Genomic DNA, 17,029 nt, shown 5'->3' on the forward strand with positions numbered 1-17,029 from the left:
CTCTTTCTCTCTCATATGCATGCATATCACATTTCCGAAATAGCTGCCAGCCAGACTTTGAATATTATGTCTGTCAGCCGTACAAGCTAAAGTGACTGTCTCTCCTTCTGTTGTCTTTGTTTTTCTGTCTTTCTGCCACAGCATGTACCCTCTCTCACTCCTGTCTCTGCCTCATTTAGCTTCTTTCTTGCCTTTTCTTGACTCTTTCTTTGCCTTTGCACCAGATGGAGATCTGCCTCTGGCTCACACTCGTTTACTTTTCTCTTTCCATCCCTGGCTCTTGCATCTTCAGTTTTATGTCTCTCTCCATTTGTCCTTCTCTCTGCTGCTTTCTTTCATTCACTTTGTCTCACTTTGTAGTTTTCGGTCTACCCCTCATTACACACACATACACACACACACACACACACACACACTCCTGGGGGGGGGGGGGGGGGGACGTGTGCACTAGCCTCGAGAGGAGACAGTGTAAGGGAAAGAGCAAGCAACACAAGCAGACTTTAAGCGCTTGGGTGATAGTGTGCGCGTGCACGTTCATGCACCCCCCCTCGCCTCCCCCTTTTCTGCGCGTGAGTATGTGCCGCTCACGTCTGCTCGCCAGTAGCTGGCTGTCGGCGTGTGGATACGGCGAGAGGAGGCGCGCGTGGCTCAGTCTGTCTGCACGAGGGGGATTTGGGGCTCCACGCAAACCATCTCTCTCTGTCTCTCTTTCTCACTCACTCACTCGCACGCGCACGCACGCTGTGCACCGCCTCAGGATCAACCACAACATCGCCTCGCGTCCTGACCCGCCTCCTCTCGCTCGCTCGCTCTCCCACATACACGCGCCAGACACGCATGCACAGCTGGATGTTGTGTCATTAGGCTGCACGTGAGGTGCTTGGACTCTTTCTCTTTCTCTCTTGCACTCATATTTCTCTCTCTCTCTCTCTCTCTCTCTCTCTCTCTCTCTCTCTCTCTCTCTCTTTTCCCAAATTTCTCGCGGCAGACGCGCACGCACGGTTGGATGCCGTGTCGTTAGGCTGCACGTGAGGTGCGCTCAGACTTGATTTTTGACAGTGTGCGCGTGCTTGTTTGTGTACGCGTTGGTGTGTGTGCGCGCGCGGTTAGACTCGCTGTTGACCGGTGTGGGCATGGGCTCCTGTCGGTGGGGTTAGCTTACTTTAAATCGGTGCAGTGGATTCCCTCTGGCTCACGACCGAGGCTGGACTTGGCCAGAAAGAGAGGACTGGGAAATAGAGTAGGGGAAGAGGAAAGGAAAGAGAGGACTGTGTTTGGACGAGACTAAGACTAAGAGAGAGCTCGGTATTTGAAATGTTAAAGCAGAGAGATGTCTATGAGAGACGGAGAGGGGAGAGAAAGATGTGTTTAAATGTGGTGAGGAGGATGAGAGCTGTATTTAGATGTGAAGGCAGAACGAGAGAGGGAGAGAGTTGTTTGGATGTGTTGGGGACCTGGTAAGGGGAGGTGGGGGGGGGGGCAGTGTGGCTGGCTGTGAGAGAGGGGAAATACAACTGTGTGATGATGGAGAGGGGCAGAGAGAGGAAACTGGGGGAAACAGAGCGGAGTGTGTGTGTGTGTATGTGTGTATTGCTAGAAGGGGTTTAAGGAGGAGGAGCGAAAGCCTGGGGCAGTATCTTTCTCTCTTTTCCTCTCTGGTCTCTTCACTTATCTGGAGCAGGATCTCTGTTGGTCATTCCCCAGTGACTGTGTGTGTCATGTCTCTGTGGTATTTATTTATAGACACAGCTGGGCATTTATTTCAAACGCTCAATGTAAACTGCATTTTTCTTTGTCTGTGCATAGCCTCATTAGTTGGTGTCTAATGGGGACGCTATCTAAAAGTTGAATCATTTATATACTTTTTTTATATTATTATTATAATTATTATTATTTTAGTTTAATGTTGGTATGGGAGGCTGTGTTGGTAGCTTTGGGTTGGCTGTGTATGTGTTTGTAGTCTCACAGTGAGATGTGTAAATTGTTCATGTACCAGTTATGTACCAGTATTTATTACAATATCATTTTTTTTCAATGCACATTTCTACACACACTCTTTCAGACGACTACAAATATAAAAATTGCGAATAAAGCCGCCCCGGATTGTAGTTACCGGTGAATGGTCTAGTAATAATGACTTGTTTGTTTAGAAATGCAGTAAAATGTAAATTACTCCTTGACATTTTGCTTGCAGACAACAATAAGCACATCAAACATCACTTTGAAATATTGATCATATCTAGTCATGTTTGTGTTGTGTCTGTTTGCATGTGCATGTCTCTGAGGTATTAATCATTTGACCCATTGATATGTTTGGTCTTTCCCTATGTATTTGTCCTTCCTTCTGCATCTTTCATACAGTCTCCCTCCCCTCTTTCTCCTTCTACAGAGGGGTGTGTTACATAAGTTATCATCTCTCCTTGGTGTTTTCTGTCTGAACGTCTGAACATGGCACATACTGTTTTAAAGTGTACGTCAGTGTCGATCACGTCACTCCTTCACCTTCGGCTTCCAGCACATGAATGTGTTTAGTTTTGACAATTTGTGCTGTGACTGCTTAGTTTTGAATGTCTTGTGTTCATGAGAAGTGAGTGCAACCAGCTCTCACACCAGTTCCTAACACATTTAGCAACAGTGAGGTTAGGAATCAGTTGAGGTCCATTTTGGAGCTTGTGTAGCCAAAGCCATCCCATGTGCCGTATTCCCAGGGGGATTCTGAGCTGAAAGAGATCTTGAGCATTTGCAGAGGCAATATAAAAATAAGTATACGCACTATCAGTGAGGGCTGTTTTACAGTCTGAGGGCGTAAGTGCAGAGGCTCTAGGCGATATGAGGAATTCTTATTGACTGACAGTATTGGCCTAAGATTGTTGGTACTACAAGTAGAGTAAACTACACATAGTCTTAAGATCAAGCTTAACATGTGCAATGAGAAATGCTTTGCATCTATTCATTTAGAATAGTTCATATTGGAAATGAACTAGAAACCATTTACATTCTTAAATGAACACTACATAATATTTCTACCTTAAAATAATTTTTTCATTCATTCATTATCTGTAACCGCTTATCCAATTCAGGGTCACGGTGGGTCCAGAGCCTACCTGGAATCATTGGGCGCAAGGCGGGAATACACCCTGGAGGGGGTGCCAGTCCTTCACAGAGCAACACAGACACACACACATTCACTTTTTTTGAGTTGCCAATCCTCCTATGAATGTGTGTTTTTGGACTGTGGGAGGAAACCGGAGCACCCGGAAGAAACCCACATGGACACGGGGAGAACACACCAACTCCTCACAGACAGTCACCCGGAGCGGGAATCGAACCCACAACCTCCAGGCCCCTGGAGCTGTGTGACTGCGACACTACCTGCTGCACCACCGTGCCGCCCTACCTTAAAATTACAGCTACAAAATAATTGTTGATGCTTCATGAAAGCTTTTTAAAGAAAGAGGACAGTGTGTCATTGCTATTGTTGGCTCAGCACTGCAGAAACTGCATTGTGACTTATGGAAGAGGGTAGTATCCCACTCTTCCCCTCCCCTTTCCCATTGATTACCTAGTGTTGGTTTAATATATAAATACATTGATTTAAACATGTAAAATATGTAATATATGCATATTTAATATTGTTATACAAATTATACACTAATCACTACTGATCCAACAAACCACTCCATTGAAAATATTGATACTCTGTATATTAATTGAGTAAATATGAAATCTGTATTTTATTAATGGTGTCCTGTTTTGCAGGTGTGGCACCGATGATGGAGCTAAAGGACAGCTGTGGGAGTGAAGGCAGTCATGAGACAGACAGCGGGGTCATGGGTAGTCTGGGAGGCCCTTCGTCCTGGGACTCATTTGCTCACCGCAGCACTCTCCATGGTCTGCGTTTTGTTTTCCCTCACTCTTCCTCGTCTCGCCGCTCTGCACTACGCCGCCTGCTCTGGAGCGCTGCCCTCCTCGCTTGCTTAGTTCTGCTGGTGCTGGAGAGTGCAGAACGTGTGGCCTATTTCCTCCAGTATCCTCAAGTCACCAGTGTGGATGCTGTAGTATCTGGCAGCCTAGTGTTCCCTGCTGTTACTGTCTGTAACCTCAACGCTTACCGCTTCATGCGGCTGACCCGCAATGACCTGTACCATGCCGGAGAGCTGCTGGCGCTGCTGGACGTGCACCTGCAGATCCCCGAGCCTCACCTGGCTGAGCCCCATGTGCTGGCCTTCCTCACGGAGAAAGCAAACTTCAGCAATTTCCGTCCCAAGCCCTTCAGCATGCGTGAGTTCACAGAGCGAGTGGGTCATGACCTCAAGGAGATGATGCTTTACTGCCGCTATCAGGGTCAGGAGTGTAGCCACCGGGACTTCAAAACCGTGAGTATCTGCTGCGAAGGCTATGCTTACTTCACCATGAAGCTGCTCACTCTGGCTGTTTGAGGCTCAGTGCTGTGGTGTGTTTGGGTCAAGCTGCAGACCAAAGAGTTATACTTTTCAGATGCGGTGTGCTGTGATTTATTTATAGAGACTTATTTATTAGCAAGCTCGTTCTTCTAGAGCAGCTAGGAGGAACCTAGCACAAACCTTCCCAAGGTCTCTTGCCCCACAGTCATATCTCTCTCATGCACATTGTCATAACTTCTGTGTTTATTGCTCTGTGCTAAAATGAATACATTTTTGGGAAAATGTGTCACGAAAGTTATGACACTAGAAACTGAGGATGAAAATGGCATATTGCTGCTTTTTTTTAGTTGAAATGCCATGGCTTAATAAATAATCTCATAAAACTGTTGCCGTCAGTATAAAGTGTCATCCAAATATTGTACTGAAGAGAAACTTGGGCATAATTTACATTGAGTTCACAATGAATTCTATGCACAAAGCTACTCTGGCTTAATTTTAAATGTTATATAGTTTGCCGGCTGCATTCTAAAATTTTGAAGCTGTGGCGGTAAATGAAGCGCCCAAAGAAACCTTGAAATACTCAGTCATTCCTCAGACAGTGATTTAACGGCCACACAAGCCAGGCTCTTGAAGGGCACGCTCCTCAGCCTCTATTTGTTGTTGTAGTTGTTACAATGACTGCGGATCCTTTTTTCCAGACTTTGTGATGTCAGTCACCTCTTGAGTATCAAGGTTTCAGCATTTACAATGGGACTGTATGTCTAAAGCACTGGTTAGGCATTGTCATTTGCGTGGGTTATGTTTCTGGCTTAAGATTCTTTTGGAGAGCCTTGCTGGTAAAGTGGTCCTATTCATCCTGGATGGGGATTTGATTGGTGTGTGTGGGGATTTGGTTTTATGCTATTATGCTGTCTAAATTACTCTATTCACTTGTATAATCTTTGTTATTCATCTCTGCACTGGAAAGGTATGGAGGGATTTCATATCTTGGATGGACTGGACTTGAGACACTAGCTTTAGGCGAGTAGTGGGGCCTTTGTTAACTTCTTTGAACTCTGTAGGTCGTTTTAGGAGACTGAATATCTTCAGTGCTTCGGGTTCTCATTCTGTTTTTGCCTAAAGTATCTCATTTAATTTTTATTTATGGGTTTCTTTCTGAAAACCCAATAAATGAGTGGTATATCTGTCATGGATTGGAAGGTCAGGCTTGCATATCATGCAGTGTTCTGCTTATGTGTGTGTTGACTGTGGATCACTTTCTGTGCTATAAAGAATGGCCTTGCTGTAATATGGTAATTATGAAGTGTGAGTGTGTGCTAAGTATCATTGTTCATTAACTATTAAATGCTCCTGGTTGGCGCTTAATGAATGATCATGCATGCTCTAGAAAGGAAACTTACCTGTTGGTTAATCAGGGTCTTTTCTATCAATCTTCCCTGGCTATATCTTTGGTGTAGCGTTCTGTGCACACTGTTGCAACGTTGTGCTTTGACCCCTTGGCTCTGTTTTGATGCTGTGACAGATGGTTTTAACATATTGCTCATGTGTCTCCTTCTGCTGCTGTTGATATTTCTATGTTGCTTGCCTCTGCTTGTGATGTTTTCTGTCGCTTATTTGTCATGTGTTGTACAGGCACTGGAGTTCAGCCTTCGGTTTGAGAAAGACATGTATATATATTTACAACTTGTCATTTTTATTAATGATCTGTAGAAGAACACTGGCCGCTTTCTAGATATTTATGGAACAATTCTCACCACTGTCCGTGAAAGTGTTAAGCGTTAAAGTATTATCATCCAACTTTAAATCGCAGTGTATTAACTGATTATGGTTAAGGACTTTTAAAAATAATAGAGATTTAATTTGTTTAGTCACTTCAAACTACACAACACTGCACAGCAGTCATAAACTTCGAATCATCAGATAAAAACACAAAGCCAGAAGCTGGGTTTCCATTTTTAATTGGGCATATTTGATAAATTAACACAGCTCTACTTCAACTTTTTCTAAAATTTATTTATTAATGTTTCTAAAATGGCCAAATTAGCCATGGTCTTTTAGTCCTAGCAAGAGCTTTTACTCATCTGTTTTAAGTTTGTGTGTGTTAATTCAGCAGTCCATTTAGGTGGGACACCCTGCTGTGGTCGGCCCCGTTTAAGGTTAGATTTGCTTGCTCTGCAGGTGTCATCACAGAGAGAAAAAAGATGTGAAATGGCTCTGTGCTCTGGCTATCTTTGAAGATCTCTCTTTTTAAGGGTTGTGTTCGTTCATGTTCTGCCCCCCACCCCATGGGGACCAGGATATCAAAGCCATGTATTACACTAGCTGGCTGTGTGTGTGTGTGCTCTGGTGTGACCCCGCATGCCCTCTCACACACTTCCTTCCTCACGGCGCTTGTGGACTGTGTTCTATCTCTGTGGGTGGCTGTATAACGTGAAGGTGGCTCACATCCCATTCCTCTTATTCTGGGAAAGTGAGCAAGACTATTTAGGATGCAATGTTTGTAGGCTGTTTCTGCCAATGCTGCTCTGCTAATATGCTAACAGAATGACGCGTAGGTAGAATGGAGAATTGAATGAGCATGGATGTTTGTATCCCGCGCGAACTGTGGTGCTGCAGCTACTGAAAAAGACCCGAAGGTACAGGCATCCGGTGGAGTTCTATTAAGAAATGGCTGAATGAGTTTCTTTGCGAGGATCTGGGGAGGTATACCATTAGCAGTATGAGCTCACAAGGAATTTCTCAAGTGTAGCAGTGTTTCCCATATATATATATTTTTATTTATTCATTTCTTCTCTCCCTCTTCCCTGCAGGCTAAATGCTATCAGGGTTATCATGCATAAATGTCCACTCATACAATGTGTATATAATGTATACGTCAGTTTTATATTCTCTACTCATTTATTTTATACATATTGTTGCAATTTCTTAATTAGGAGTTTATTGGCAATAAGATTTGCACAGATTTTCATAAAAAAAAACTGCTTTTCAGAGTCTGTATGTGTATATAAACACTGAAAAGCAGTATTTTTCATTCATTCATTATCTGTAACCGCTTATCCAATTCAGGGTCGCGGTGGGTCCAGAGCCTACCTGGAATCATTGGGCGCAAGGCAGGAATACACCCTGGAGGGGGCGCCAGTCCTTCACAGGGCAACACACACACATTCACTCACACACTCACACCTATAGACACTTTTGAGTCGCCAATCCACTTAACAACGTGTGTTTTTGGACTGTGGGAGGAAACTGGAGCACCCGGAGAAAACCCACGCAGACACGGGGAGAACACACCAACTCCTCACAGACTCCTCACAGTCACCCGGAGCGGGCAATAAAACCCACAACCTCCAGGTCCCTGGAGCTGTGTGACTGCGACACTACCTGCAGCGCCACCGTGCCGCCCTCAGTATTTTTCAACAAATTAAAAGTTTACTAGAGCTGACAGTTTCCTTAAAATATTTAATTAGATTTTTCTCACCAATTATGTGATTGTGATTTCAATAATTGCAATTATTTTCTTAAATCCATGTCTGTTTCAATTAAGATGTTTTTGGTTGACATTACATTGAAGACCCAGTACCCAGTGAATTCAGGCAGTCAATGCTGTGTTTGAAGAAACTTCTAAATCCTGTGGTCAGTTCAGTGCAGTCTGGATACATGAGTTTAAAATGCATGAGCGTAAAATCTTATTACATTTGCTTCCATTGACAGTTAAGAAGGTTTTCTTTCTTTCTTTCTTTCTTTCTTTCTTTCTTTCTTTCTTGGGGAGATACGTTTTTTAATCAGACAGCGACTATGTTATAATTGTATTGAATTAAGTTACAACTTAAACTGCACTCTTTCAAATAGGACTGGACCATATTTTGATATCAATATATATTGCAGTATAAATGTTTAAAAAATGATTTTTTAGTGCACAGTTTAATTATTTCAATATATATTTACAGCATCTGTCACTGAGTGATGGACATTACAGGGTGCTGCCATCAGTTCATTGCACTCAATTTTAAAGTTAGTTTAAAAATATTAATACTGACAAAGCCAAGATGTTGTGGTTGTTGTTGTGTCATATTGCCTTTGTTCCTGGCCTTTTTGTTCATTCATATGATATCGGAATTATATCGCTTTGACTGAAATTCAGAAATATATTGTGATATAAATTTTGGCCTTATCATTCAGCTCTACTTTCAGAAAGTGAATCTGAATGATTCATCTTTTTAGCTCTGGCCATAAAGGTAGCTTAAAAAAAAAAAAAAAAATCAGTACATTTTAGTAAGGGGAATACTTTGTGTAAATTTGTTTTCTCACCACAGCAAATGCTTGCGAGCTAGTGGCAGAACCCACAGAGATCTGGACTGTTCCCATTGTCACTGTTATATATTCTTTTACTTTTTTTTTCTTCACTCTGTAAAAGCCATAGGGTGTAAATAGAGCAAATTATCACCCTCCTGGTTTTGTTATCCCTTACCAGCTGCCCGCAAACCCAGCAGATAGTGAAATAACTTAAAGATAGCATCTCTCCCAGAGTGGTCCCTATCCACGCATGGTGAAACAAATCAACAGCTGTGAGAAAGCGGCTATCGTGAGCCGTGGAGGGTTACAAAACACTTCCTTCTTGCTGTATCCCGTGTGGTGGTGTGCTGCCTACGCACTTATACTGCGTAATTATTGTGTTTTGATCCTGAATTTATCATGTGGTGAGTCACGGCGAGTCCCCGCAGAGTCGACTCTGATTAAACTGTAGTCTGTTTGTAAATGTTGTGGTTTCTCAGCCTTCATAGGTGGCTTATTTGGCCTGCTGTGATGACTCATCTGTATTAATCCCCAGGTCTGGATATGGACTCCTCCGTTTAAACCCTGCAATGACTTTGATGTGGGCCTGGTCACAAACAGTGTGCTGCTGTCCCTTAGAAAACTGCTTCTTAATGCTTATCTGCTGAATGGCTGACTCATGCTTTCTTAAACACTAACGTTTACACTGCAGTTTAGATTCTACCACTGACTTTAGTTTCCTTTTCTTAAGTTATTTATTTAATTTTATTTTGTCAATCAAATATTTGAACACAAGCTTTTTAACTATTTAAAAAAAAAAGATTTTAATATAAAGGAGCTTTTATTTTGAAACCAGAGTAAGAAAACTTATTCTGATGAAATCCTTCCCACCTTTTAATGCAATTAACCCTTTAGCCCCCCTCAAACAAAATGTAATTTACTCTGTTGCTTTAGTAAAGTGCCGTTACACATTTATATATTGAAAGGCTTTTATTTAGTTTTAAGCCCCCCACTCCCCCTTTTTTGTGCATTAGAAAACTTATTACACACAGCCATGTTTGAGCTGGTATCGTTTTTAGGGCTTTGGTTGAGGTCCAATATTGTAACATGAGAGGGGATTGACTGACTGGCTGATTTGTACAAGATAAGTAACAGATCCTCAGCATATCCTGTATAGCTTAAATAGTATACATTCAAACATTCTAATAGATACGCAGAAATGTAGCAACAAATCAGCAGAAAAGAGGCTTGGATCTTAACGTTTGACAGGAATCATCCACTTTTTTTTCTTCTTTCTTTCTGATGCATGAAGTAAACCTTATCAGTGTTTACTGGCTGGTGAGGAAGAAAAGAGGGTGTGAATTTGATGTCATTTAGAAATCAATGTTACGATGATCCTGTGGACTCAGAGGGGAAGCCTGAGCTGCTCTGAGGATTTGGTCTGTAGGGCTTGTGGGATTAGTGCTCAAAGCCTTTGGCGCTCTCTGCTGTCTTCTAGCACTCACTCAATAACACTTTGCCACTTTTAAAATTCTTTAAAGTTCAGTGAGACTTTAACTTATGCTGATAGTTTCCTCCTCTGATATCCGCTTGTGCCCCTTTCCATTTTGCGTCAAAAAAAAAAGGTTTCTAAAGGTTCTTGGCATGGATGTACTTTGGCAGAGGATAAAAAGATTAACTGATGTAGAATGGTTCATATTTTGAGCTGGTCACACACACCCACACACACACACTCACACACCCACACACACACACACACACACACACACACTCACACTCACACCCCTTTCATTTTCCAAAGTGATCCCTTAAAGAACCACCCATTGAAAGGTTCTCCTAGCATTCCTTTAGGTTCAAGTGGCTCTTACATGGCATCGCTTCAAAAAACGTCTTGTAGCACCATTAGGTTTGAGTATAGGGGAAGAAAATTGTATATTTTCCTTTTGACACCAAGTTTCTGCTGAGTGTTTCTTGGCCGAAACATTCAGGGATGAGAGATGTAGAGTGAGAGTGAAGGAATGAGTGAGCGCAATGTAGTGGTACCCCAGGGACCAGAGTCAGCAACTGAGTGACGTGTTTATAAATGACCCCATGGACCACGGGAGTTGGGGGGTAGACTGAGCCATGTTTGCTGCAGTGATGTGCTGGGGAAGTGAGCTATGTCTGTATCCCAGCAAAATCAAAACCTTTGATTTCAGTTTTAAACAGTGCTTTACATTACATTTCACAGTTGACAGTTGATCAAGTCAATGTGTTAAACAGCAGACTCATACCCTGTGTGTGTGTGTGTGTGTGTGTGTGTTTGTGTGTGTGTGTGCGTGTGTGTTTGAGTGTGAGATTTTGTGGGATTTTTGCCAATACTGATGAATCCTAAAACCCTTATTATCAACTAACAGGGGTACCCTAGTGTCTGTGTTTATTCCAAGTCTGTATTATTGTGTACTTGTGCTTATGCATCCTCTTGAACATAATGACAAATAATGATAGTTCTTTTGTTACATGTTGGACAAGTAGTAATTAGCCAGAAGAATGAGGACCTGCAACGCAGCGCTGAGCACAAAAGCATTCATTGATGTGTTTGCGCCCAAGAGAGCAGAGAAAATAGCTGTGTGGAAGGAGCGGTGTAGAATGATCACAGTGGAGAGCAAGGTGTATGTGCTTATGGTAAGAACAAAACAAGCTTTCAATGTGTAAAGTGCATATATATGGGTTAGAGTCACTGCACATTTCTACCCCGTGCTGAGACACCTTACTCAACGACGCTGCAGTGCACAGGACTAGGGCTCAGGCTGCTAGTACTCAATGAAAAAGGCCAATGCATTCATCAAAAATGTTTACATTGTCACTGCCCTAAGAGGGGTGGCTAAAATGATACACTTTTCTTCTTTTCTGTTGTCTTTTTTCTGTGAGCATGAAAAGAGCAAACACTCATTTTCTCCACAATATCCACTGATGCTCAGGCAGAAATGAAACAGGTACTGGTTGTTACTTTTGGACATGGTGTTATTTGTCCGTTGTTCATAGAGTATATCTGCTGATATATTGAAAGTCAAAGATTTCACAACATACATATTTTCGCAAAGACATTTTTTGGCATGTGTGTTGGGGTGTAATTAAGTCTCTGACTGAGCTCTGGTGATCATCCTGACGGCCAACATCAGTGCATGTCAAATTTTATTCCAATCAAAGTGACAGGCTTGTCTCACTCCTGCATTCCTCGGAGCACCGTCTCCATTAAGCCAAGCACATCTGTTTAAAGGGCATCTTCAATCAAAAGCTGTCGTCTTGAATGTGCCACATTTAAAGCTTCATCATTAACTTTTTTTTAAAAGCATTTTGAGGTTAGTATCATTTATTAAATTGAACAGTCTCTGCCTTCTCTACTGCTCAGTTGATATGGGACCATTTTCAGAACATGAGACTGAAGAGAATTCTTATTGCAGTTAAGATATAAGCGTAACTGACCATCTCTTAAACTACGGAAGTTGTCAGTAAACTGTTCTAAAATTTAATTTAGAAATAAAATCACACTCAGAAGCAAATTATAAATATATAAATGTGATTTGAAATTTCACTTTTCATTGTAGTTTTTGTATATATTTATTTAGGAGTTGGTGATATTGTAATAAATTAGTTGTAACAGTCTGTGATTAATAAAATCATTAGTACCTTATTTTTTTATGAAAAATGTTCCATGAAGTAATATTGCAGAAAGGTAACTTCAGTCAAAATGCTGAGTTCAAAATATGTATACTATTTAAACTAGGGCTGCAAAAACTAATCTATTAAATTAAAATCGATTGTTAAAATAGTTGGCAACTAATTTAATAATCGATTAGTTGGGTCTAAGTTATTATACACATAGGTACAGTTGCTGCACGTGACGAACTCTGAAAGAAGGGTTTGAAAAATGGCGAAGGCGGTCACAGCAGAGGATAATGTTAGCACAAGCAGAGAGAAAAATGTACGACCCAAGTCATCAAAAGTATGGGAGCACTTTACATTAACGCCTTCAAAGAACAGCGTTAGGTGCAAAATGTGCACAGCTGATCTCGCATGGCACAGCAGCACAACATCACTTATATTTAGCGAGTTTTCCGTTCCACCTTAAATGTGGTGGCAGTTACATTCAGAGTTTAAAAAAATCCAAACATTTTTAAAAATAATATATTTAAAGTCTTTTTCAAGGACTTTTCTGACTGGCATTGTGTGTTAGTGTTTGAGTATCACAGCCAAGTGTATATTACATTATAAGTGTATATTACATTACATACACTGTGTTAAATATTGATAAATATAAAATTAATGTAAGGGTTGGGTTAATTCTTCATGTAAACACTAATTTTTAATAATGGTAAGTTGTGTGTTTCTTATACAATTACAACATTAGTTCTCTAAAATCTTAAATATCTTAACCATATCTGATCATATGTGTTAGTTGAATTTCCCTTTTATTCTCAGCACATGGCAGCATCACCCAATATCCATTTATGTAATTTCAATTTGCAGATCTACACACCACAGCAAGCAGCTATTTTCACTGATGGTGTCCTGAATATGCTAGTAACAGACAGGAAACCAAATTTGGCTTGTCTTCCTTTTTATCCGATTAATAATCGATTAATCGAAAAAATAATCGACAGATTAATCGATTATCAAAATAATCATTAGTTGCAGCCCTAATTTAAACCATCCACCCCATCCCCACTTCAGAGGATGTACCTACAGTTTGCACAATTTCCAGTAAATTAGTCGTCATTATTATTACTTGTTGCAAATCTTTCACAACACTGAGTGTAATTGCTCTGTCATCCTCTGTATGAGTCCTAATGGGCAAGTTATTAAACGTTTACTTGAGTACAGAGGTCAGAAGATTAGCAGTTGGGAAAGTGTCTGCAGAAATTTGGACATGTGTGTACATCTCCTCTGTGCTCATCTAAGGCCAAAGGTCCTGGAATCTGAGCCCGTGGCTTCGGAAAGAAAAGGATCAGCGATGAGATGCTTTGGCTTATAACACTCAAGTGATTTTAATATGAAATACAATGTCCTTACATCCTTTTACTTGGCAGCATCAGACAGTAAAAGTTGGTGTAATAACACAGCGATCGCTGTAGGCTGGCAGGAGATTGATTGATCTCATAAAATGTGTTTTTGTCACCTCTATAAACCTTTTTCAGCAATGTATGAGAGCTTTTGCTATAGTCAGTGAAGAGATCTGTGCTGTAAAGAACTTTAAAGGCCTCGTCACTTGCTTGAGGTTGTGATTATTAACTTTTTTTTTTCTGCAAACTGATTTATTGATTTATTTTATGTATAAAATAAGCAAGATGCATGAAGTGGTAAATGGTAAAAGGAGAGAAGGGTGAAGAATGAACCATGGTTAAAGATTTAATCAAAACCATGGATGTACTTGATACATTCAGGATTTTAATGATTAGAGCAACAGAACTCATGCTGGTACAGAAGCTTAAATTAGGTTAATCAGAAAAGCTAAAACTGATTAAGTGCTAATGATGGTGGCAAGTACAAAGAGTTTTTAATCACTTCAGCTTTTAGTCTCTGAGCAAGCGACTGATTTAAACATCAAATTTCAAAACGCAAGCGACAATACTTAATTATACCTATTATAAGACCATTGTAGACAAATTGCAGTTATTTGTGGTTTATGCCAAGAAGCCATAACATTTAAAAATGACATATTTGTACATATCTTGGCCACTATCTGCTCCGCTGGCCGTACAGCTGCACCCTGTGGTTTTACAGTTATTGACTTTTTTCCATCTGTTGCTTTGCACATAAAGCTGGACGATATGGCCAAACATTATCACAATATATTTCTTAAATTTGGTCAATATGATGTAATTCAGATATCGATATGAACAATAAAGCCACAGGAAAAACTGCCAAGAACTGAAAGCAACATCACATCACCATCAAACAACAAAAAGTTGTCAATATTAATATTTTTTAACTAACTTTAAAATTAAACTGATGACAGCCCTGTAATGACCGTCTGTCAATGACAGAAGCTATAAATTATATATTGAAATATTGAGAATATGTATGAAAAATCATTGAAAATAATCATTGAATATCATTATTATTGAAACATTTTTTTATTGCAATATATACTGATATTAAATTATTGTCTGGACCTATCTGCACAATAATATACAGGTTTGCATGTAAACGTATAGTCAATTTTTCTAAGTCTAGAAACAGTGATAATACATCAGTCTGACTTAACATTTAAAGCCTTTAAATCTTGTTTTTGTAATTGTCCATTTGATCAGCTCCTATTTGTGTTTGATGTAGACACTTTACATGGTACTGTTTATACGATCCATGTCCACTGTATATGTCCCTGTTAAATGTTTGTATATTTTGGATTAAAACTTTCAACATGCCCTTCAATGGTCAAATCCAGGGCAGGAATTACATGTGGATTGGTTGTGGATCCTGTGAGGAAGTTTGGTGTGCTCTCCCTGTGTCCGCGTGGGTTTCCTCCGGGTGCTCCGGTTTCCTCCCACAGTCCAATAACACACATTGGTAGGTGGATTGGCAACTCAAGTGTCTGTAGGTGTGAGTGTGTAAGTGAATGTGTAAATGTGTGTCTCCTGTGAAGGACTTTCACCCCCTCCAGGGTGTGTTCCTGCCTTGCACTCAGTGATTCCAGGTAGGCTCTGGACCGCGACTCTGAACTGGATAAGGGTAACAGATAATGAATGATGAATGGTTGTGGATCATCCTCAGCATTGCAGTTTCACTGATGTGCTAGAGTCTTGGTGTGTGTTGAGTTTATATGGTTGGATCAACCTTCACTGCATATAATGAGTCTTTATATCATGAGAAAGTACCCTAAAACCATTTTATTATTTAACATTAATGAGAAATATTGCTTGTGCTTGAGGTTATGAATGTGTATATTTTATTTACATTTTATACCCTAACACTAGGCTGTTGCAGCATTATGAATGAGACTGCAGGAAGTCTCTGCAAGGCAAAATGCCCCATGACACCACGATGACAAAGTCATAAAACACAGATTATACCATCACTGAAAAGTTTAGATTTCTTTTCAGTGGATGGCATGTTCTCGAAGGTGACTTTATATATGATAAAATAATTTCTTAATTGTCTGCCACACCACTCGTCTCCCACATGCCTCAAAAAATACTACATTCTCCCAACTGTATCTCCAGCTGGCTACAGCAGCTGGAAATACAGTTGGGAGAAAGTAGTACAGCAGTCTTATCCACATTTTCCTGTCTCTGAGCTCCTCTTGCTGGTGACTCCCAGAGGTGGATGGGTTCAAAAGTGTGTATTCTAGTTTCCAGGTTTTGTACTAATAAAGACTTATTACTAAACAAATGCTCATTTCTTCAGATTCTTTGTGCCCCACCTGCATTACCTACACACCGCACACTGAGAAACACAGGCCTAGACCTATCCACAATAAATATCCTGAACGTGCCTTGCCAATAAATCTTACTCAGTAAAATGCACCCACTCGCAATGGATTCATTAATAGCCCTTATACATAATAAAAACGTTAGATCGGAGACCAGAAAAATGTAGCTTGCCTAGAACCAAAATATGTTTTTTTTTTTTTCAAACTTATAATTTGAAAATGCGCCATTGAGATTAACACAATTTTGCAGGGAGTCGGAGAAGGTGGGTTTTCTTTCAGCCTGTTAAGGCACCTGTTCAAATATAAAGCTGCTACAATCATCAGCTTCACTGGCACAACAGATAACAATGACGGCTAATTACAGTTATAAAAATGGCTTGTATGCAACTGTTAGGGAAACAGAGGAGGATCTGAGAGCTGGTTAACGTTAATATTAGTTGTGTTCATATTGTGAGAAAGTGCTCTAAACATGCAGTAAATTAACTTAAGTCTCTGGCCTTGTCCCAAACTGCACACTGCTGCACTGAATAGTGTGAATATAGGTATATATATATATATATATATATATATATATATATATATATACACCACCCTTATCAGTGTTTCTGTAGTGTAGTATGTAAAGTTCCATAGTGTTGTTTGGGACACAGTCTCACTCTCTAACGTTAATTTTAATCAAATGCTCTTCCACATCATTATAAATGCAGTATTTTACTGCAGTATCTACAGGAATCAGCTTATAGCAATGTAATATTTTGGATATGGGATGGGTTTTGACTCAGCAAATTATTTGTCCCCCACCAATATCACACTCACTCCTATGTCCTGCACCTGCCTTTGCTCATTATTGCACAGATAGAAAAGTGAAGCACTGTTTAATTACTAGGCAAGTTTTCTGTATTTTTGAATGTTTGAACATTGGCGTTAATGTTGTATCTGGTGT

The 17,029-nt window shown here is 40.4% G+C and overlaps 1 protein-coding gene across 1 annotated transcript in view; it reads left to right on the forward strand.

The window, feature by feature from the left end:
• The first annotated feature begins 633 nt into the window (after nt 1-633).
• Nucleotides 634-17,029, forward strand: part of asic2 (acid-sensing (proton-gated) ion channel 2) — a 424,924-nt gene continuing 408,528 nt past the window's right edge. The window contains exons 1-2 of the mRNA XM_066641655.1: nt 634-876; nt 3,760-4,376. Of these exons, the coding sequence (XP_066497752.1) occupies nt 3,771-4,376 (606 nt within the window). The 5' untranslated portion in view covers nt 634-876; nt 3,760-3,770. The remainder of the gene's footprint in view (nt 877-3,759; nt 4,377-17,029) is intronic.

This window comes from Hoplias malabaricus, chromosome 13 (assembly GCF_029633855.1).
Source record: "Hoplias malabaricus isolate fHopMal1 chromosome 13, fHopMal1.hap1, whole genome shotgun sequence".
Classification (NCBI taxonomy): Eukaryota; Metazoa; Chordata; class Actinopteri; order Characiformes; family Erythrinidae; genus Hoplias; species Hoplias malabaricus.